Genomic DNA, 23,127 nt, shown 5'->3' with positions numbered 1-23,127 from the left:
ACATCGCTCATATCTCGTGAACTAGACACGATAGAAACATGTTTTAAACGGCATTGTATTACAAACCGCATCTGCTTCAAATATTGTAGGACGAAAAATCCCATATCAATGATAATAATTGAGTTATTTAACATGTTATTTGAAATTGCAAATTTAAAGTCAAAATACCGTTTATCTACCTATATAACTCTCATAAAACAATGAATAGTTCCGTTTTTGGAGTGCATTCTATGTTCAACACACGAATTACAAAAAAGTTAAGTGGGCTGTGCTTTCCTTAAAATAATATGTACGGAGTTCTCGAGTTAGCGAGAAAATAATTATAAGCTGTTTTTAACACTAGACGATTTTAAATATAAAATTTAAACAAAAATCTAGGTACAACTACCAAAGAAAATGCTTCAGTTTGAAATGTATACGGTTTTTATTAAAAGAATATTAAAATAGACTTGGAAATGCTGTACTTCATTTTAAAACTTAACTACCATATAAACTGCACATAAGAAAACGGATACTATTTCGGTCATCTTGTTTGAAACGGTCTTAATGATGAGGATTTCTACAATTTTCAAAACATTTTCAGTAGGAGCAGCAGGATGACTTGTTTGAAAAGCAGCTACAAGTTGATCTAGAATAAGTCTTGCATATACATAGCTTTAGCAAATTTGTAGGAGCCGGAGGCAGGGTCATAAGAAGGGGGCGCAATTTTCCTGAGCTGTCTTTGAAAAATCCGTAATGGAATAGATCTAAAGGCTCTATTTCTGCTGTCAAGGACTTTTCCCAAAAATATAGTTGGGCACTACACCGTAACAGGTGTAATTTGAAGCTGCCTGGTGTTCAAGGCATTTTACTAATGTCCTTGACGGCAGATGGATTAGTTGTGATTTCTATGTAGCAGGTGTCATTGCAGGTGCTTCCTTTTCTTCTTAATCCTGCTGCTCCAAATGCAAATGTTTTGAAAATTGTAGAAATTCTCATCATTAAGACCGTTTCAAACAAGATGACCGAAATAGTATCCATTGTTTTCTTATGTGCAGTTTATATGGTAGTTAAGTTTTAAAATGAAGTACAGCATTTCCAAGTCTATTTTAATATTCTTTTAAAAAAAACCGTATACATTTCAAAATGAAGCATTTTCTTTGGTAGTTGTACCTAGATTTTTGTTTAAATTTTATATTTAAAATCGTCTAGTGTTAAAAACAGCTTATAATTATTTTCTCGCTAACTCGAGAACTCCGTACATATTATTTTAAGGAAAGCACAGCCCACTTAACTTTTTGTAATTCGTGTGTTGAACATAGAATGCACTCCAAACACGGTACTATTCATTGTTTTATGAGAGTTATATAGGTAGATAAACGGTATTTTGACTTTAAATTTGTAATTTCAAATAACATGTTAAATAACTCAATTATTATCATTGATATGGGATTTTTCGTCCTACAATATTTGAAGCAGATGCGGTTTGTAATACAATGCCGTTTAAAACATGTTTCTATCGTGTCTAGTTCACGAGATATGAGCGATGTTCTAGAACGCGCCTCAGCGCTACTCCCCCCCCTCCCCCCCAAGTTGTGCACCTGCTAGAATGGCAACAACATAGGTTTTTGTCATCTCCAAGGTGCCCCCAACAACAATCAAAAGTCAAAATGCGTTATACTTTCGGTACATACCAAATTTTTACAAGTCTGTACTACACGTTGATTTCTGCCGCGAAGCGGCGTCATCCGCGTCACCGTGCCGCTTCATCGGAAATCTCGCATAACCTTGTAGTATTTTGATATAATTACCATATAAAGTCACTTTAGCGTGTAAAACATATTATGCATGATGAAAAACTGTACTCTTTGTTGTTTTGAAAGGGTTTTAATGGATAATTTAACGTTTTTTAGGGGTTTTTATTCAAATTTTTAAATAAATTGTTAAATAACTCAACTAATATCATAGATACTGGACTTTTCATGGATATTTTTTTAAAGCAGATAAAGTTGGTAATACAATGCCGTTTAGAGATTGTTTCTATCGTGTCTAGTTCACGAGATATAAGCGATTTTCTAGAACGCGTCTCAGAGCACCTTCCCCCCCTCCCCCCCAAGTTGTGCACCTGCTGGGAGGGCGACAACATCGGTTTTTGTCATCTCCAAGATGCCCCCAACAACAATCAAAAGTCAAAAAGAGTTACACTTTCAGTGCATACTCAACCCCCTATAGATGCTGGACTAATTGGAATCTATACTTATAAAAGGCAAAGCCCTCACTGACTCCACTCATCACTAATTCTCCCACTTCCCATTTACCTAGGAGGCTGAAATTCGGTACACCGATTCTTTGGGCATTAAATAGGAAAACTAAGTAGTTTTTATTCTGATCGGGCTTTCGGGCTCCGCCCCAGTGGCTCTGGAGTTTCCCATGTTGGCCTTATGATTTTTAATAATATTTAAAAGGAATTAATGAATCTTAACAGCTGTTTCAATTAAACAAGTTGGTTCTGTTCTATGATGTTCAATAGCATTAAAGTTACAAGGATTACCAACAGGATGCAGCACTATTATTTTTTTAAATTTATGACAACAGCTAATTTGCAACCAAAAGGTGAGTGAGCGTAGCGAACGAACTTCAACCTGTAGGTGAGTTAGCGTAGCGAACGAGCTAACCTGAAGGCAAGTGAGCGCAGCGAACGAGCTCCAACCTAAAGGTGAGTGAGCGTAGCGAACGAGCTCATCCTGAAAATTAAGAAGTTAAACGGGGCTAAGTCCGTGGGTATAGCTAGTTTTAATAATAAAAGGTTATTACGTGTTAAACCTGTCATTGATGACACTGACTGTGTTACAAAAGAACAGACTATAACTTATAATAAAAAAGAAAAATGTCGGGATGCCAAAAAACAATTTATAAGAAATCTACCAGTAGTCCAGGACCTGACTAGGGTTCTGTGTGCATGTCGTGTATAGAGAATTTTGCTTTTGCATTTCAATATAGGTGTCTTAGGAAGTGTTTTCCACTCGGGTGTCAAGTTCGCACCTGGTACGTTTTAGAGCTATGACGTCATCAAAATGGCGGCCATTGATTTTTTTAAATCGTATGTTTCGCAAACTATTTGTCGGATCGGAATGAACTTTTTTTTGTTTAAAAAATAATTTTAAATGCTACCTGTTTTAAATTTACACATTTGTTGTATGTTTAGTACATTCTTCGTAATTTTGCAAAAACCTGTATTTTTAAATTTTTTTGTGTTATTTTTGTTTGTAACGTTTTATTGATACAATTTATCAGAAACCACCAATGAAAAACGTTGTAGAACGTTTAAAAATCTTTACAAAAATACCAAATTCGATATGTTTTACTCAAAAGATTACGTCAAGAAACTAGATAAATCTCATAAAAACACCAATTTTGGCGCAAAAACGCCTATTAGTCCGGCATCTAGGGCAGTTCGCAAGTCTTATAAAGATAGTTTTACCATTCAATGTTGATGTATGTGTCTAAATAAGTGTTTTCAACTCGGGTGTCACGTCTGCACCCACTGCAGTTTCCGGTTATGACGTCATTAAAATGGCGGAAAGGGCTATATTAAAAATAACTATATTTTACATACCATGTATCGGATCGGAATGAACTTTTGTTTGTTTGAAAGATAAGTTTACATGCTATCTTTCTTACATTTACACTTTTGATGTATGTTTAGTAAATATTTCGTAAATTTGCAAAAACCTATATTTTTATACATTTTTGTGTTATTTCTGTCGATAACGTTTTATTGATACAATATATCAGAAATAACTTAAAGACAAAGTTGTAGCACGTTAAACGAGCTTTACAAAAATACCAAATTCGATATGCTTTACTCAAAGGATCACGACAAGAAACTAGAAAATCATACAAAACAACCTAATTTGGCGCAAAAACGCATATAAATCCGACATCGATGGCTGTGTTCGAGTCATATATAGACAGTTTTACCATTCAATGTTGATGTATGTGTCTAAAGAAGTGTTTTTAAGTGCCTGGATTGATTTTCAATTAATCTATTAAATAACATTGTTTAAGAGTACCTACAGTAGAACCTCTTTAATCCGAACTAATTGGGACCGGGGGTAGTTTGGACTATTGAATAGTTCGGATTACAGAACATATTGTTGTTTTTACATAACAATAGCTAGGGAAAAGTGAAAAATGCTTTATAAAGTAAAATACAGTGTTTTTTTAATACAGTAGTAAACATAGGGAATAAACAGTACTGTACATTACAATTGAATTAATTACGGTGTGTATATCAATAAATACAGTATTCAATAAAAAAACTACTGTTCTGTGTATAGAGTACAGAAATGAGGCGTTCGGATTAGTGGACAATCGGATTACAGGGTTTCGGATTAAAGAGGTTCTACTGTATGTTTTTTGAACGGTAAAAGTGTTTTTGAACGGTTATTGGTTACTGAGAAAATAAAAACATTTTTCATTTAAAACTCCAATGTTATTCTTATGGACAATATTGTAACTGTAGTAGTTGGCTTGTTTATGGATATATTTTGATCAAACTTGGCAGATTTATTTATCCAGTACTAAGCTATTAATATTTTAATAAAAAATCCACTTTATTAGTTTCCCTTAAGCAGCAAACCTAGGTATTCTTAAACAATGTTAATTTAATAGATTAATTGAAAATCAATCCAGGCAAATGGAAATTCGCTTAGTCGACAGGATTGCTGCACCGGGGGTATTTATATAGTGGAAACATTCTTATGGACTAATTACATTGATTTGTTGTGCTTTTATTTGCATTAAAGAAGGTAATGGTCTTATTTTAAGTAAAATAGTTGGTGAAATCGTAACATGTAGCAATTTTAAAGACATCATAACCGGAAACTGCAGTGGGTCCAGACGTGACACCCGAGTTAAAAACACTTCTTTAGACACATACATCAACATTGAATGGTAAAACTGTCTATATATGACTCGAACACAGCCATCGATGTCGGATTTATATGCGTTTTTGCGCCAAATTAGGTTGTTTTGTACGATTTTCTAGTTTCTTGTCGTGATCCTTTGAGTAAAGCATATCGAATTTGGTATTTTTGTAAAGCTTGTTTAACGTGCTACAACTTTGTCTTTAAGTTATTTCTGATATATTGTATCAATAAAACGTTATCGACAAAAATAACACAAAAATGTATAAAAATATAGGTTTTTGCAAATTTACGAAATATTTACTAAACATACATCAAAAGTGTAAACGTAAGAAAGATAGCATGTAAACTTATCTTTCAAACAAACAAAAGTTCATTCCGATCCGATACATGGTATGTAAAATATAGTTATTTTTAATATAGCCCTTTCCGCCATTTTAATGACGTCATAACCGGAAACTGCAGTGGGTGCAGACGTGACACCCGAGTTGAAAACACTTATTTAGACACATACATCAACATTGAATGGTAAAACTGTCTTTATAAGACTTGCGAACTGCCCTAGATGCCGGACTAATAGGCGTTTTTGCGCCAAAATTGGTGTTTTTATGAGATTTATCTAGTTTCTTGACGTAATCTTTTGAGTAAAACATATCGAATTTGGTATTTTTGTAAAGATTTTTAAACGTTCTACAACGTTTTTCATTGGTGGTTTTTGATAAATTGTATCAATAAAACGTTACAAACAAAAATAACACAAAAATATTTAAAAATACAGGTTTTTGCAAAATTACGAAGAATGTACTAAACATACAACAAATGTGTAAATTTAAAACAGGTAGCATTTAAAATTATCTTTTAAACAAAAAAAGTTCATTCCGATCCGACAAATAGTTTGCGAAATATACGATTTAAAAAAATCAATGGCCACCATTTTGATGACGTCATAGCTCGAAAAGGTACCAGGTGCGAACTTGACACCCGAGTGGAAAACACTTCCTAAGACACCTATATTGAAATGCAAAAGCAAAATTCTCTATACACGACATGCACACAATAGACCATATACCAGAAAACTATGTATTTAAAAGAATGGAAGATAATCTATTGATTGGGGCTAATGGTGATATATTTAGAGTTAAAGGAAAGAGTGATGTCATAAAAAATGAATGAAATTGCATACAAACTTCATAAACCTGCAAGATTCATCATGTGTTTCATCCATCAATAGACTTTTGTGCATCATCATCTCTAACCAAATTGTGCCATGGACCTTAATCGCGAGTGTGTGACCCCTTAAATTGTGTTTTCCATAAACTAATACCCAGGTGATAAAGTTTATGGACAATACTCACTTACTAATAAACTGTGATCTCCTTAATAACAAAGAAACAATAAAGTTATTTGATATTGAACAGTATGGAACAACAGCTATAATATCCCTTTCTTCCCATGCCAGGCCATGAACACTCTATTCTATTTTCCCATTTTAATGTTATTGTCCTACACATTTGTTAACTTAGATTATAATTTTGTTGTATTATCACCCAATGTTCTATCATCCAGAAAATCAATCATTTAATGTTATTCATACCTATCTTTAAGTATCATTCATATTAATGATTCATGATTCCATTTCATATTTTGTCGAAATCTGTATTTCATTTCATAGCATACAGATTTCTGTGGGGATAATTTGTAATATTACATGTCATTCATTCATCATTAACATTAATTTCTCTTTTATTTTGTATATTTTCTCCCATAATGTCTGTTAATGCCCCTGATAATGTGTTATCAGTTATTTAATATGTTCCTCCTTGTTAATGTGTTATTTTATCCAATTTTGTTCAATGTTATATAGTATCCCATCACCCCACAGAAACATCATCCTATTTTATGTTACAATATAATATTTATGCAAATTCTCTCCATACCTATCCTGTACATCACTTCAACAATGGACATGGACTTCCTGAGCTTCTACCATTGCCTCTCCCCAGATCCTGCCAACTCTTCACAGTGTGAACATCATTCTATTGGAAATTGTGTTTAATTTAAACTAAAATTCATAATCCCAAAGTAAAACCTAAAATTTAAATTTCTCATCATCCAAAAGTATTGGACAAGTGCATTGAAGAGTACCAATTTATAAGAAGACAGACACTCCAACTTTGGTAACCATCATCCATCTTATTTAACTAAGGACAAATTTAATCTTCATTGGACATTTAATCAGCATAGCCTACTAGGCCAAATTAACTCAACTCATCAAGATATATACATATTTCAAATTGAACTTTTATTCAAAATTTAATCTTCAAATTCTATTTTATTTCATTAAATTCAGTGAAACCATTTGGAATCTTTCTTTGGACATTAACATTATTATATTAATAGCATCATGAACCTAGCTTAACTTATTTCAGAACAATAACTAAATTAAATTATCTACATTTTAAAGAAGCCTAATATATCATTCGAACCGGCACGACCACCCCTCCCTGAGATTAAGAGTTCATAGCCTATTCAAATATTAATTATAGTACTTAAGAAGAAACCAACCCAATATAGGTCTAAGCCTAGAGAATCTTTTCATCCACTTTGGAACCCCACCATTTTGAAAATTTACCATCATTGTTAACTTACCCTGTAGCTAATTCAACCAACAACTTATCTAATATTTGTATTTCATTAATAAATTTATATTGTAACTTATCAAATCTATTTATTCTTAAAATAATTCATTGTAATTATAAGATTAAGACAAAGACTTACCTCATTAGACAGAAATAAAACATAAATTAGGAATTATCTTTATTAAGAAAGAAATGACTTCAAGTTCAATGTGGGCTAACTTAATAGCCAAAGGAATTTTGTAGGCCTAAGTTTATGAAAGTCTATAGAAAGCTTTATGGTGCGTAGCAACATCTACCCCCGGACATCTACCCCCGGACATCAACCCCCGGAAATCTACCCCCGGAAATCTACCCCTCGTGGTCAGCTCTGCCGTGTATCGGCCAATATCCATTATGTTGTATAATTGATTTTATAAATTGCTTTACCTTCTTATATCCAGTAGTAAACATGCGATATGTCGATGTCTGTTTTAACATTATCCATATTTATAATTCAATAAGTTGTAACAGTCCTTTTCAACCCCCCATTGTTACTTTCACATACAGTAACAGCTAACGGCGCATGCTAAGCGCGGATCGAAAGTGTTTATCACAAAAGATTGACCAATACGATTTTAATACTATTTAATGGTTCTTCAAAAAGAAGAGAAACCGGTTAATTATAACTCTTATGACATACGGTATGGGAATTATTTTATTCATTGAATGATCAACCATATTTTGTAACTAACGCAATAGTCATTATTGCTTTTACACTTATTACTCATCAAAAAAGCTAAAGAGCTAAATGCTCAAAATTTGTATTACTTCAATCTATTTATCGCAGTTATAATATAACATATAACATATAATAACATATATTATATAACATATAATATAACATGGTTATAATATATGTAATTCATATTATGAATTATCATAAGCCTTGAAAGTAACCGTCAATGTCGACGGGTTTCACCTAATTCTGTTCTGTATATTACATTAAATTCCTCATTTTAACATTTTACTGGCAGGAAACCTGCATATTCACTTCCTATATGGTATTCTTATGAATGAATCTTTTGAACACTTATTTATGGAAATAAGTTGACAAGTTTTGTTTTAAGGCAGGATTTTCCAATAAGACTTTATAGATTCCCTGAATATACGAATGTGCTGCAATGGGGGTATTTAGGCGTATATATGTATTAAAAGATAAGATATAAAAGATTTATTAGGCTATGCTTAAAAAATTGAATGTGGCCATTATTTTGAATTTGAATAATTGTCTTATTTCAGGTCTTTAAGAGAAAATACTTTAAAATCCTTTCTTAGTACGCATCTAAAATCTTAGAAACTAAATTTTTTACTACTAGGTGATATGAAAAATTTGCCATTATACACCTAACTTTTATTGATGAAAAATTACAAATATAAAAAATATATTTATAATACAAAATATGATACAAAATATAATTATAATACAAAATACAAAAATTAAATTTGAATAATTTTTTTATTTTAAGTCTTAAAGAGAAAATACTTTAAAATCCTTTCTTAGTACGCATCTAAAATCTTAGAAACTATTTTTTTTTTTACTACTAGGTGATATGGAAAATTTGCCATTATACACCTGACTTTTATTGATGAAAACTGTTGATCCTCTTTCTCAATTTAACAGTTTACAAATGAGTTTTAGTTTACTAAACAATTATTACTACTAGGCCTACATTGAATAAACCGGAAGTTCACCACGGTTTATTCACTTTATCCTTTAAGAAATGTGTGTAAAAACAATGGTTCAGTACGATGTAACTTGACCATGTGAAAAGTGCGCAATAATATATTATTTTCATAGCTTTTTCATCTCCTGTTTACAGTTGCAGACGATCTATTCATGTTTTCACAACCTGACTTAAAAATTGATCTGATGAGTACTACTCACATTTCACTTTTAAACTGTTACTGTATAGTGTTTGTAAAAGTTGGTCAACCTTTTGAAGCCATAATCGAAATATCCTTTTAATTACCATTTTGTGCTGCGCTAGATCTTAAGCTCTTAAAAGACACCTCAATCGTACAAATCTGTGAAGTAGGTCGGGTTGAAAAGTACTGTTACAACTTATTGAATTATAAATATGGATAATGTTAAAACAATTTATAAAGCAATTTATAAAATCAATTATACAACATAATGAATATTGGCCGATACACGGCAGAGCTGACCACGGGGGGTAGATTTCCGGGGGTAAATTTCCGGGGGTAGATGTCCGGGGGTAAATGTCCGGGGGTAGATGTCCGGGGGTAGATGTCTGGGGGTAGATGTCCGGGGGTAGATGTCTGGGGGTAGATGTCCGGGGGTAGATTTCCAGTCGCGGGCTGTTTCTCGAACGTGTATAAGCCCCGCCCCTCGTGACGTCAAAATGACGTAGGCGTTTTTTCATGGGGGTAAATATCCGGGGGTAGAAATCCGCTACCCCCAAAAAATGTGTCGCGCGCGGTTCAAGTTCTATTGGATCAAATGGGCACGTTTATGCACCGCGACAGTCGCGGCGCGACAGTAGTATTTTTCATACTCCACGTGGTATATTCTCCATATATTTCTATTGATTAATGTTAATAACTAATATATAAATGAGTTCTTTACCCTTTATTTGTAATATAAATTACATCATTTTATTATGTAATGACATTTTTAAGAGGGTTGACCCAATTCCAACTGTAAATTGTATGTGTTGTTAAAATAACTGGGATTTTGTCATTAACGTGTACAACACTACAGAGTCTATATTCAAACAACTTAATAATCACTTCTACATCACAAACACAACACACCACATTGGATTGAGAACGGGCTGATTTCTTTAATTCCCCCACCACCGGATGTGAGTTTACGCGACAAAAAAGTGTCGCTGTCACGTGACATTTTGGTCAGCCGCAAGACGTGGCGCGACTGTCGCGGTGCATAAAACCAGCCTAATACCGGAAAAGGCTTTCAGGTAGTTCTACAGAGGCTCTGTAGAACTACCTATTCTCTGTAGGAACTACCTATTCTGGCGGCGCTCTGTCAGAGCGCCGCCAGAATTGGGTTGCAAGGTCGCGTTTGAGTGGCCACTTTGCTATTGAAGACTCTTAATAGGCTAACATGTTTCTTTAAAACTTTTTTTCTCAGCTCGTGTGCGTCGCAGGGAAAATCTACGCATACTGTTGGAAATATATTTTCCTCTAGAAGTGCAGAATCCCTTTAAAAATTAAAATAGGCTTAAATATAAGCACAAAAAATGGATTTTAAATTAAAAAAAATAACGTGGGCTTTATGGGTTGCCATGCTGGTGACGAAATAACAACGAAATATAAATATAAAATCAAAACAAATGGAAGAAATTACGATCACATGTTTTATTTGCAGCGTGGGGTGAAATTAGAGGAGCCTGTACCTTTACATTCCATCCCCATGTTAAGGTCAACAGCAACTTTCATAAGATTGATTTTGTGTTTAAAAACAGTTCTTGTGTATTTATACTAAAAATTAATTTAGAAATCTACTGAAAAACCGAAGTATGCCTGTAAGAATCATCTGTAACACATTCTGCATGATTATCCACCGATAGCACTGACTTATTCAGAAGCATTAAATTAATATTTTTTTTAGGTGTTTTTAAGGCCACACACTGTATGCAGGGCTAAGCCCTGCTCCGTAGGGCTGTTCCATGCATGGCGTATGCATTGTATGCAGTTAGCTTTTATGAGATCAACGACGGAGGCAAAGCTTCCCAGTATGGGCTAACAGAATCCTGTGTGCGGTTTGATTGAGCAAACAATAGCTTTTAAGTAAAATATAAAAAATTATAAAAAAACGAAAAATACAAATACCCTTGTGTGAAAATTATAATTGATTTTATGATTCAGATACCTAGTGACTCTCACCCAAGAGGCCAACTAACAACCAGGTTTGTGTTTATTGTCGAATCTAGTTGTTCCATACTTAAATGGCCAACTACACGACTCGTGCGGTGCGGACTCAAAAAAATAACCTGTTCACCACGGTTGCATAGTTGGAGTATCTATATTTTGTTACATACTGTACTACAATTCGTACTACTATGTTTTCAGGGATATCGTTCAGTGTATATAATCAAAATTACAGTAATTTATATGTTTTAATGTAATACTTCTCACCACATAGGTAGGGTGACATAGTAGGGTGATCCTACTATGTATGGTCGCCACTTAACAGTATTAACAGTTGCAGTGTAACCTGTTAAATATTAAAATTATTTATTCTATTGGCTCACCGTCTCACTATCACTTATCGCGCCATATTCAGCAAGCTTTTTCCATGGTCCTCCAGTAATGGAAATAAGTTAAAATAGTTTTATATTCTAGTCCCCATTAGTGTAATTGATATGTTTTAATCCAACACCTCTCACCACCTAGGTAGTTGCGCTATGAGCTGTTCAATATTAGAATTATTTTGCCTATTAGCTCACAGTCTAGATGCGTCTATCACTTATCGTGCCATATTCAGCAAGCTTTTTTCATGGTCCTCCAGTAATGGAAATAAGTTAAAATAGTTTTATATTCTAGTCCCCATTAGTGTAATTGATATGTTTTAATCCAACGCCTCTCACCACCTAGGTAGTTGCGCTATGAGCTGTTCAATATTAGAATTATTTTGCCTATTAGCTCACCGTCTAGATGCGTCTATTACTTATCGCGCCATATTCAGCAAGCTTTTTTCCATAATCCTACAGTAATGAAAATAAGTTAATATAGTTTTATATTCTAGTCTCCATTACTGTAATTGATATGTTTTAATCCAACACTTTTCACCACCTAGGTAGTTGCGCTATGATGAGCTATTCAATATTAGAATTATTTTGCCTTTTAGCTCACCGTCTAGATGCGTCTATTACTTATCGCGCCATATTCAGCAAGCTTTTTCCACCCATGTAGCACAGATGGTTGGGCCAACGTTGGCCAACTGTGGGACAGTTGGTCGATGGTTGGTTGGAGCTTCCACAACCAACCAACCGTTGTCCAACTGTATATCTCGTAGTTGGGCCAACCAATATTTACAACTGTGGACCAACATCGGTTCATTGTTAATGAAATACATTAATATGCATTGTTGGGTATCATACATCAAGCCAACCGTTGTCCAACCGTTTTTCACTCCGTTGGACCAACAAAAGATACTTTTGTTGGACCAACGATGGTCCATAGTTGAGTTTACACAACTTTCATTCTCTGGGTCTAGCTTTCACAACATAATTATAATAAAATATCTGGTTTTACAATACCTTTATCAGTTCCAAAAGTTTCCAAAAGTTTTTGGAACTGATAAAGGTATTGTAAAACCAGATATTTTATATATTACAGTTCCGGGGCTACAACAATGAATTTTAATAATTATAATAATGCAAATATTTTTTAAATTAATATTCTTTAACTTATTTGCAACAATTTAAGGGTAAAGAGTAATTAATCATATAACAGTCAATTATAATAGCATTAATAATCTAACGGTAATTAATTAATCTATATTCAAATACCAGTATCCTCTCTAACTCCAAAAAAAAATAACTACTTATGATGCCTTAACAGATTAACAGAATCATATTATACTGTGTAGTATCAAAAATGTTTGAAGTATTGCGACCATTGCAACTGTCGGCTACTGTTTCACCACTTGAAAACTCTCTGTATCAACAATCACAGATAGCTCAGTGGTAAGGTAAGAGGCTCATAAGTCGAAGGACCCGGGTTCGAGACCCGTCTGGGCCAAAAAATTTTGTTCCAGCTTTTTTTCAAAATTTGTTTTTATGAACTATTTAATCAATTTACTCAACTAATAATTATGCTTTTCGTACTAAATCTTTATTATTTTGTGTGAAATAATTTTGGTTGGGCCATTGTTGGACAAAGGTTGGCTGGAAAACAGTTTAAAGAGGTGACATTTCTACCGTTGGCCAACTGTGTGGCTCCACAATTTACCAACGTTGGCCCAACCATCTGTGCTACATGGGCATAATCCTACAGTAATGAAAATAAGTTAAAATAGTTTTATATTCTAGTCCCCATTAGTGTAATTGATATGTTTTAATCCAACACCTCTCACCACCTAGGTAGTTGCGCTATGAGCTGTTCAATATTAGAATTATTTTGCCTATTAGCTCACAGTCTAGATGCGTCTATCACTTATCGTGCCATATTCAGCAAGCTTTTTTCATGGTCCTCCAGTAATGGAAATAAGTTAAAATAGTTTTATATTCTAGTCCCCATTAGTGTAATTGATATGTTTTAATCCAACGCCTCTCACCACCTAGGTAGTTGCGCTATGAGCTGTTCAATATTAGAATTATTTTGCCTATTAGCTCACCGTCTAGATGCGTCTATTACTTATCGCGCCATATTCAGCAAGCTTTTTCCATAATCCTACAGTAATGAAAATAAGTTAAAATAGTTTTATATTCTAGTCCCCATTACTGTAATTGATATGTTTTAATCCAACACCTCTCACCACCTAGGTAGTTGCGCTATAAGCTGTTCAATATTAGAATTATTTTGCCTATTAGCTCACCGTATAGATGCGTCTATCACTTATCGCGCCATATTCAGCAAGCTTTTTCCATGGTCCTCCAGTAATGAAAATATAATTGATCTTTTTAATATAACACTTCTCACCACGTAGGTAATTGTGTAAGTCGTTGAAGCTATAAGCTGTTCAATATTAGAATTATTTTGCCTATTAGCTCACCGTACAGATGCGTCTATCACTTATCGCGCCATATTCAGCAAGCTTTTTCCATGGTCCTCCAGTAATGAAAATATAATTGATCTTTTTTAATATAACACTTCTCACCACGTAGGTAATTGTGTAAGTCGTTTAATATGTTGAATTCCTTTCTATTAGCTTGACTTATATGTCACTTATATCATGAAAAAATATTATATATAACAAATATGATGCATTGTTGAAGTCAAAAAACCTAGGATTAAAAATCGTGAAATTCCCGCATTGGAATGTTCTCCGAAAGCTTGTGCGCATACATTAAAGTAACGTTTTTTCTATGACTTTTGTAGGAAATAGTTTCCAATACAAGGCGTTGACCTGTCCAATATAAGACTGTTGTGAGTTATATTGTAACACAAACTATTTTTCGGGTAAATTTTATCACCCAAATTAAAAGTCATGTAGACTGTCATTGACCGCAACCTGTTATATACAATAAAAATTACTTAAATACTTAAAAATACTTAACTTTATTAATGTATAACAGCAAAGAACTAATGAAAGAACCGATGATACATTGCGTACAATGTTTACTCGCAACGAGATAGGAGGACCAAGCGCTGGTCTGTTGTAAGTTGATGCGAGTGTTCCTATTGTTTCGTCCTGGCACTTTTATGGCCTAGGCCTAGCATTCGTCAGATGCTCGACAGCCAACTTCAGTCTGGTACACTGAACTGACAGACAGTATGACAGTAACAACAGTGATAACAAAACAACTAATGTTTTGTTTTGCTGAAGAATACAGAATTTACTTATAATTTTCGTTGTATTTATTATAATGTATAATAGTAAATGTAGGACGCAAACTAAAGTGCAACCAATTAACCCTTACAACGTGAAACGATTAGACACATTAGCCTAGATGAAAAATTCTATTCCTAGAGTTATCTTTTTTAGAGTAGACTGTCAATAACATACTTAACTAAACTTTTGACTCACACGCACACACACACACTAAGACACAGACCTAAACTAGGTCTAGAATATGCCTGGTTTTCTTTACCTAAATTGAATTGTAAAGCTGCCTACATTACTTTAACCGCAAGATTAAAAAATGTCTAAAACTGGACAATCAGTGGGAATTGTAAAATTGATCAGCCAACTTGAAAAATGTTCATCACAATCAGTTTACAAGCATCTTGTTCAGATCAGAACTGATGTAATTAAAGATGCTGAGGGTGTCAAGCTGTTAAGAGAAAGAGGGGGGTTAAAACACATTGTAAGGCTACTTAACAAGCCCAATGAAAAAATATTGAATGTGTCACTGAGCATACTAGCCAACTGTTGCCTACAAGAAGAGTGCCGAGACCAGGTGAGTTCAAATTTCATAGGCCTACCTTAGAATTTCGCAGAGGATACGAGTCATGTAACCGGATGTAGATTAGGCTTAACCTAAGTTAGTCATTTAACCTAACCTTACCAACCAAACTTGCTGATAATGAAAAAATTGAATGAAGGTTAAATTCTGTTTATAAAATAAAAGGCTGCACTTTACTTGACGTCCTACACTCATTCGATTGTTTTTTCGATTCGATATTTTCGTTCGATTGTTTCATTCGATATATCGTTCGGTTAGTTAGGTTAGGTTAACCTTACCTAACTAACCAAACGATATATCGAATGAAGCAATCGATTAATCGATATATCTATCGATATTTTCATTCGAATGAGTGTAGGACGTCAAGTAAAGTGCAGCCAAATAAAATTATAAACGCCTAAAATTCTAACAACAGATGTACAGTTAAGAAAAAATGGGTAATTATATCGATCACGGACGTGTTGCTAAAAAAATTTTGTTTCACTATTCTTATGCTAAATTACGTCCTGAATTCAAAAATGATTGTCATTTCGTCGGAAAAGCACCGTTTTCCTCATGTGTATACTCAAATTAACCGGTAAAGCGAGCTGAACAAGAATATGCAAAAAATTACAAGATCCGATTTATATTAACGGAGATACGTCTGAAAAAGCGCGGTCGTAAAAGTTCGTTAGTCACAGGAACAACGGCATCAGGAGGATCCGTAGGTGCTGCTGTCTGTGGGAGCGATTTAGAGGTTATTTGGTGAATATATATTCTTTATACCCTTGATTATTAGGTTAACCTAACCTAACCTTACTTAACCTAATCTAACTTTACCTAACCTAACCTGTAGATGCCATTAGGCAAATTAACTTAGCTTGGTTGGTAATTATTTAGTATGTCTACAATGGGATATCATGTAATTTTTAGATTTCTACATAACTTACAGTATTTTCCAAGCTGAATAAAAAAATGCAATAAGTTTTAGTCTGAGAGATTCCCAAGTGGTATCACATGGTCCCAAGTGGTATTCCATAAATGGTAACTGAAGGAATGCGCTGTGCTGCAAGTCCCGATGAATTTAACAACTTCTTTATTTCATCAGTCTCGGACATAGTTACCAGTATCCCTGATGCTCCCTCTGACCCTTTGGACATTTTGAAAGATCGGATGCCGGAGTTTCAGCCCGACCTTAGTAAGACCGTTTGGACTAAAGTAAATGAGGAAAAGGTCCGGAAGATTATAAATGGGCTTAAGAGCACCGTGAGCCGCGATTACTATGGGTGGTCTACCAGGCTCCTTAAGGAAGTAGCGGATGTCATCATTGCACCCCTCACCCTAGCTATCAATGACAGCCTGCAGCAGGGTTTTTTTCCGGCACTCATGAAGATCGCACGGACAGTGCCTATATACAAAAAGGGAGACCCCAACATTCTGGCTAGCTATAGGCCTATCTCTTTGGTACCTGTCCTCGGCAAGGTTCTCGAGATAGTAATAAAGGAACAAACCTGCAATTACTTTGAGTCAAACAACCTTTTTAGTGACTCGCAGCACGGTTTTCGGAGGGGCAGGTCTACTACTGAAGCAGTTTCAGTCATTGCTGATGAAATCGCAAACGCTTTTGAAGACAGCGACTCAGTATCTCTTACACTGTGTGATCTGAGTCGAGCGTTCGACTGTGTTCCCCATGGAATCCTTGTTAATAAGCTTTTCGCTTTTGGTGTCAGAGGTAAAGCTCTCTCCATGCTTAGTAGCTACTTAAGTGACAGAAGACAAGTGGTTGACTTAAAGGGTGCAAAATCCGCAGAAAGGGAGGTTCTGCACGGAGTCCCTCAGGGCTCAGTTCTCGGGCCACTTCTCTTCCTGATTGCTATTAACGACTTGGGGTGGCATGGAAATCTTGTGCTGTTTGCTGACGATACTACCTTGTATACCAGAGGAAAAACACCGCTCCTTGCAGAGGAACTAGCGAAAAATTATCTGAAAGATGTGGAGCTGTGGTTCAGGGCAAACAAACTGCAACTAAATGAGACCAAGACAAACTGGTTGACCTGCACTCTGTCACGCACCCCAAACAACATCGGTGGGAGTGTTAAACTATTGGGTTTCTACCTTGACTCAACACTGGACTGGAGCGATCACGTCAAACATGTATGCACTAAGCTGGCTCGTGTCATATTTCTACTGAGGAGATTGAAGAAGTGTGTTACAGATTCCTACCTGGTTATGGTGTACTATGCTATGTTTCATTGTCACATCTCTTATGGCATACATCTCTGGGGACACGCTGCTGGGGCAGCCAGAGTTTTGAAGCTCCAGAAGAAAGCTGTGCGCATTATAACAAGCAGCCATCGCCATGAGCATAGCAAACCCATCTTTAAAAACCTGGGCATCTTGACCATCTATAGCCACTACATATGGGCATGCATGCAGGAAATCAAGAACAATGAACTGGGCCTGGTGGCTAGGGCTGACATTCACAACTACAATACAAGAGGCCGAAATCAACTCGATGTTCCTCGCACTCGCCTCAGTAGAAATAGGGACTCATTCCCTGGAAGCGCCATCCGTTTCTTCAACAAACTCCCAGCTGCCACTAAGACCCTCGCCAGCAGAAAGTTTAAAACCACCACTGGAAATTTTTTCCGTAAAAATCCCTACTTCTCAACAAAGGAATTCCTGGAAGGTAGTTTGGATGAGCTGAAGTAGAACATAGCGACCGCCATGAGTACTAAAATTATGTTTTTTTACATATTTTAAACTTGTGAGTCTTATACATATGTGCGGAAATAAATAAGTAGTTTTTTACGCAGACACAGCCTATTCCCATTATACGATGGGTCAACGGCCAAGAAGATGGTAATAAGGTAATAATAAGGTAATAAGTGGCAATACAGTTAAATAATTAATATCAAGCTTCAGTTTTGTTGAGTAATTCACATATTTGTGGTTTGGACGAGTCCAAGTTCTGGTGGCGACTAACACTGAAAGGGGAGGAAGGTTTGTGGAGTGGAAACAGCTGTTAGTTGTTTACATTCGATACTAAACAGATAAAACCATACACGATGACGTGAGAGCAAAATCAGAATTACAATATGCAATGGGCCTAATTTGATTTATAAAAGCAAATGGACTTTGATGGCGTTTAGAATATACAATCAACTACGATACATAAACGATTAATCACATCAACATAAAGTATAAAAAAATATAATTTATTCTCGTTAAAAAAACAGTAACTTAATAGAAGCTAGGCCACTGGCGACATGATTGTCCTCATTCCAACCCTCAACGTCTGTTAATGAACGTGCCACAGTGCATAATCCGATAGTACATAATCCCATTGTGCCTAAAAGTGAAAACGTGCCACGGTGCATAATTTCATGTATCAGCAACTAATAAATGATACCATTTACATAATTGTGCAAAAACAGTCTGGAACATAAAATTAAGGAAGTAGCATAAAATTAATGAGTTCATTATAACCTAACCTTTACCTTCCTAATCTAACCTCACATCAAAACACTTAATACAGTCACAGATCCGCATAAAACCCGACCTCCCTTCCTCACATGCCTAAATAAAAACTGATTATTTGGTTTCAAAACAAATTGATTTCATTCCGCATTAAGTCGAGTACAAACAGCTGTTTGCTCTCTTCACTCAGTCCTCAGTCCACATTCGGACCCGTCCAGACCACGCCATATTACCATCAGTACCGCTCAATGAACCTTAGATTCGTAATTTTAACCTTCGTTTTACAGCCACTTAGGAATCTCTCCGACAAAAACTGATTGCATTTTTGGATTCAGCATTAAAAAAACTGTAAGTAGACATCCAAAATATACACGATATTCCTTTGTAGACATATTAAATAATTGCCCATAACTTACCCAGGGCTGCATTTAGCCAAACGGTGCCCCTAGGCATACAAAACAGTTGCGCCCTCCCGGCCGTAATATTGGTCGGGAAACGTAAATAATGTCACGATCATTGTCATTGAGTAGGATAAGGAAAATACGTTGATATTTTCAATAAATCAGAGGTGCCCATCCCCCCCAAGGCAAACTGAGTAGTTCCCCCAATTTATGCTGCCGTCTATTTAAACCTACCCTCCCCCACCAATTTATCTGACAATTTTCACTTTACCTCATAAAACGAGCATTTCAAGTATTAAGTAAACTTGAGGTAAAGAAACACTAACTTGCTGATAATCAAAATTAAATGTTTAATAGGAAACGTCATTTAACAATACATCATTATATCTAACTAATGGACGAATTACAAGTTTTTCAATTTACAATTCAGAATCTGTATTGTCAGCCAACATATGCTCAGTATTGCAATAGACAACGTCTTCAAAATGTACAACAATATACTCGGTGAATTACTCTACTCCAACACAGTAATGTAACTGTACAATATATTAGGTGGCGTTAATTTTTTCAGTGCTTAAGAATTCAAACAGCTTTAAGTGCATTAATAATACTTTGGCAAAAAGTATCTTGTTTCAAAATGATAAGTTAGGTAGAGTCACAAAATAAGACAGACTTGTTGCTCGCCACTCCCAGGCTGCCTTCTACAAAAATCGCCGAGCAAAATACTCACAATATCTTAATTGCCACCAGTACAAAAGAGGCGGTCCATTACAAAACTCACATTATTATCCTTATTTTCAAAATTTTCAGGAAATGAAAAAAAAAATACCCCCGCCGCAGCAAACCCGCAGAATAAGCGAATTTCCATTTGCCTGATTGGATTCACACTAAAATGTCTCCTTAAAAATATCACATTTATTCCCTATTTAAATAGCATTAGTTTAACAAGTACTTAGGTTTGCTGCAACAGGGAGGGTAAAAAAGTGTTTTTTGTCGTAAAAATCTTAATAGTTTAGTAAGAAATGAATGTATTTTCCAAATTTGATCAAAATATGTTCATAAACTAGCAAACTACAAAGGTTTATTTATTCCCCATAAGAATAACATGGGAATTTTAAATTTAGGCCTACAGTTTTTTTTTAAATTTTCCCCCTAACCATTAGGCGCACAATAATGCTTCAATATACTAAATTATTTGTTTTTTAAGCTCTACAAAATGGTTTGGAAAGAAATTGCTAAATTTTAAGTTTTTAGGGTCAAAAATGGGTTCGAATAAATGTAGATTAACACGTTTGTACCAAATTTCATCAAAATCGGATGATTTTTGCTTGAGTTATCGCGCTAACGGACACATATATAAATATAGGCTATATATATATATGAATTTGAACGGATGGTGTTTTTGGTCTCTAGGGACCTCAAAACGAAAAAGTAAATCGGTCCCGGGTCCAGGTCTTACCATGAGTACTACGGTAATAGCTTATTCCCTATATGGGAAATTCGCCAAAAGGTTTCATTAACTATCCTGACAGTGAATTATTAAGGTAACTTATGTTTTGTTTCATCCGAAGTGGAAGATATATGTAACTTTTTGTATTATTGCATGCCTTTTTGTCCTAATATGTGTAGTTTTTGAGAAAAGTAAGTTTTAAGTGTGTATAAAGTAAGTTTTGCCCTGACACAAATGGATAAAGTTAGTTTTGCTCTGACGCCAATGGATAAAGCTGGTTTTGGAAAGACAGTTATAGTATAGGCTTCCCGGTACACTAGGATTGCATAACACTAATCAATATGTTTCATAACTTTAAAACCAGTTGAGTCCACAAAATAAAATTATTACAGGTTAATACCCTTACTTAGTACTATACCTGAGCCAAATTTAAAATTTTAATTTTCATGCCCAACAGAGATATTTAGCATCAAACTTTTGAAATTTTGAAAATCTTAAGATTTTGAAATTTTTTATTTAAAACCCTATGGAAGTCCACAACCTGAAACTTTGAGAATTTGGAGTACACACCTATAACTATCAGATAAAAAAATAACAAACACATAGTCAATTGCCTTTATGTAAAAATAAATTGTTAAAAATCTGTTTTTGTAACATCCTTGCGTTAAACTTTAAACAGGTAATTAGACCTATATATTTTTTTATAAGTGCAAAACCATATTACCATATTAAAGTTTAGATCTTTCTAAAGAGATTGGTTTTTATTTTAATGTTCTAGGATTAGTAGAACCGGAGATATTTAATTTAACGCAGAGCTCTGAAAACGGGCATTCGACCAACAAAAAAATGGCCGCCATACAGTAGAAAAATAACATAAAAATAAAATAATTGTATTTTTGCACTTCTAATGATATGTACTTTCAAGTATAAAAATATGAAAAAATTTAAAAATCTTGAAGCAACCACCTTTGGACCACTTGAAATGGATTGACCCTAGAGTGTTCAAACAAACACATCTACTAGATACTAAGAAGTGTTAGAGTTAAGCTGAAGAAGGTGTGAAGGAGGACATCTGCTAGATCTCTCCGATCTCCCCCCAAGGACTTCTGAGGTATTTAATTACAAGGGCCCACATTTAACATCTTTTTTTCTTTACACACCCATCATCACTTTGAATCTGAAGCCATTATGTTATAGGCTTTTAGGAACTTAGATTTCTAGAACTAGGGGTAGTTAGGAGTGATGTATTTCTGAAATTTAGGAGCTTCGACACCTCCTATCTATCCTCTGCCATTCCAGAAACTCTTTCCCTTTCTAAAAACCGAGATTTTACTTTGGGCAACAAAAATCAGTAACCAATAGCAGCATTATTTAGTTGTAGGCTGAATGCGGCTGCACTTTAATATCCGTCGTACACTCATTCGAATGAAAAAAATCGATATAGGCTATATCCGACCTATTGCCATTACTCTGTAGAACTGGAATATTACAAATAATATAAGATTGAACATATTGATTGCAAACATTTACGAAATCTGTTTGTTCAGAAAATATTTATTTAAAGTATAACCTCCAAGATGTTAATATATACTTGATTCGGTTAGGCCGATTACTCTTAAAATCACCAACTTGATATTAAAATAGCAAATGGTCTATCTATGAATGTGTCAAAGACACAACTAATTCACTTTTCAGTTGCTAATGAGAATCGAGACATTGCTGTAAATTTGAACCAAATATCAATATATTCTCAAAACTCGGTCAATTACCTGGGAATTGGTATAGATTGACAACTTAATTGGCAAACATACATTAAGAATCTATCAAAGAGACTCAGATCAGCTATACTTGTTCTTCGGGTAATTCGACATACTACAAATTTAGACACACAATCAGCAGTATATCACGCTTATTTTTCTTCCATCATGTATTAGGGTTTAACAGTATGGGGTTCTTCTATTCATGCCGAACAAATTTTTATCCTCCAGAAAAGAGCAGTTAGAGTCTTAGCCAAAGTGTCTCGAATTACTCACAGTAAAGAGTTTTTCATTCAGTTTAAAATTCTTACTTTGTATAGTTCTTATATCTTTAAACTGGCTTTAATGGTTAAAAGTGATTTTGACACATTCATCGAAGATCAACATGAACATCCTTATAAGACTAGATTTAAAAACAATA

The 23,127-nt window shown here is 34.7% G+C and overlaps 1 protein-coding gene across 2 annotated transcripts in view; it reads left to right on the top strand.

Moving 5' to 3' along the window:
* Positions 1 to 15,003: 15,003 nt before the first annotated feature.
* The window catches only part of LOC128982852 (armadillo repeat-containing protein 5), a 144,165-nt gene continuing 136,041 nt past the window's right edge, over positions 15,004 to 23,127 (top strand). For both annotated transcript variants that reach the window (XM_054401892.1, XM_054401891.1), the window contains exon 1: positions 15,004 to 15,633. In XM_054401892.1, coding sequence (XP_054257867.1) covers positions 15,376 to 15,633 — 258 coding nt within the window. In that variant the 5' untranslated portion in view covers positions 15,004 to 15,375. The remainder of the gene's footprint in view (positions 15,634 to 23,127) is intronic.

The sequence above is a fragment of the Macrosteles quadrilineatus genome, unplaced genomic scaffold, assembly GCF_028750875.1.
Source record: "Macrosteles quadrilineatus isolate MER2022 unplaced genomic scaffold, UCM_ALF_1.0 Scaffold_1__1_contigs__length_201487025, whole genome shotgun sequence".
In the NCBI taxonomy this organism is placed as follows: Eukaryota; Metazoa; Arthropoda; class Insecta; order Hemiptera; family Cicadellidae; genus Macrosteles; species Macrosteles quadrilineatus.
This window is presented reverse-complemented; position numbering and strand designations above follow the sequence as displayed.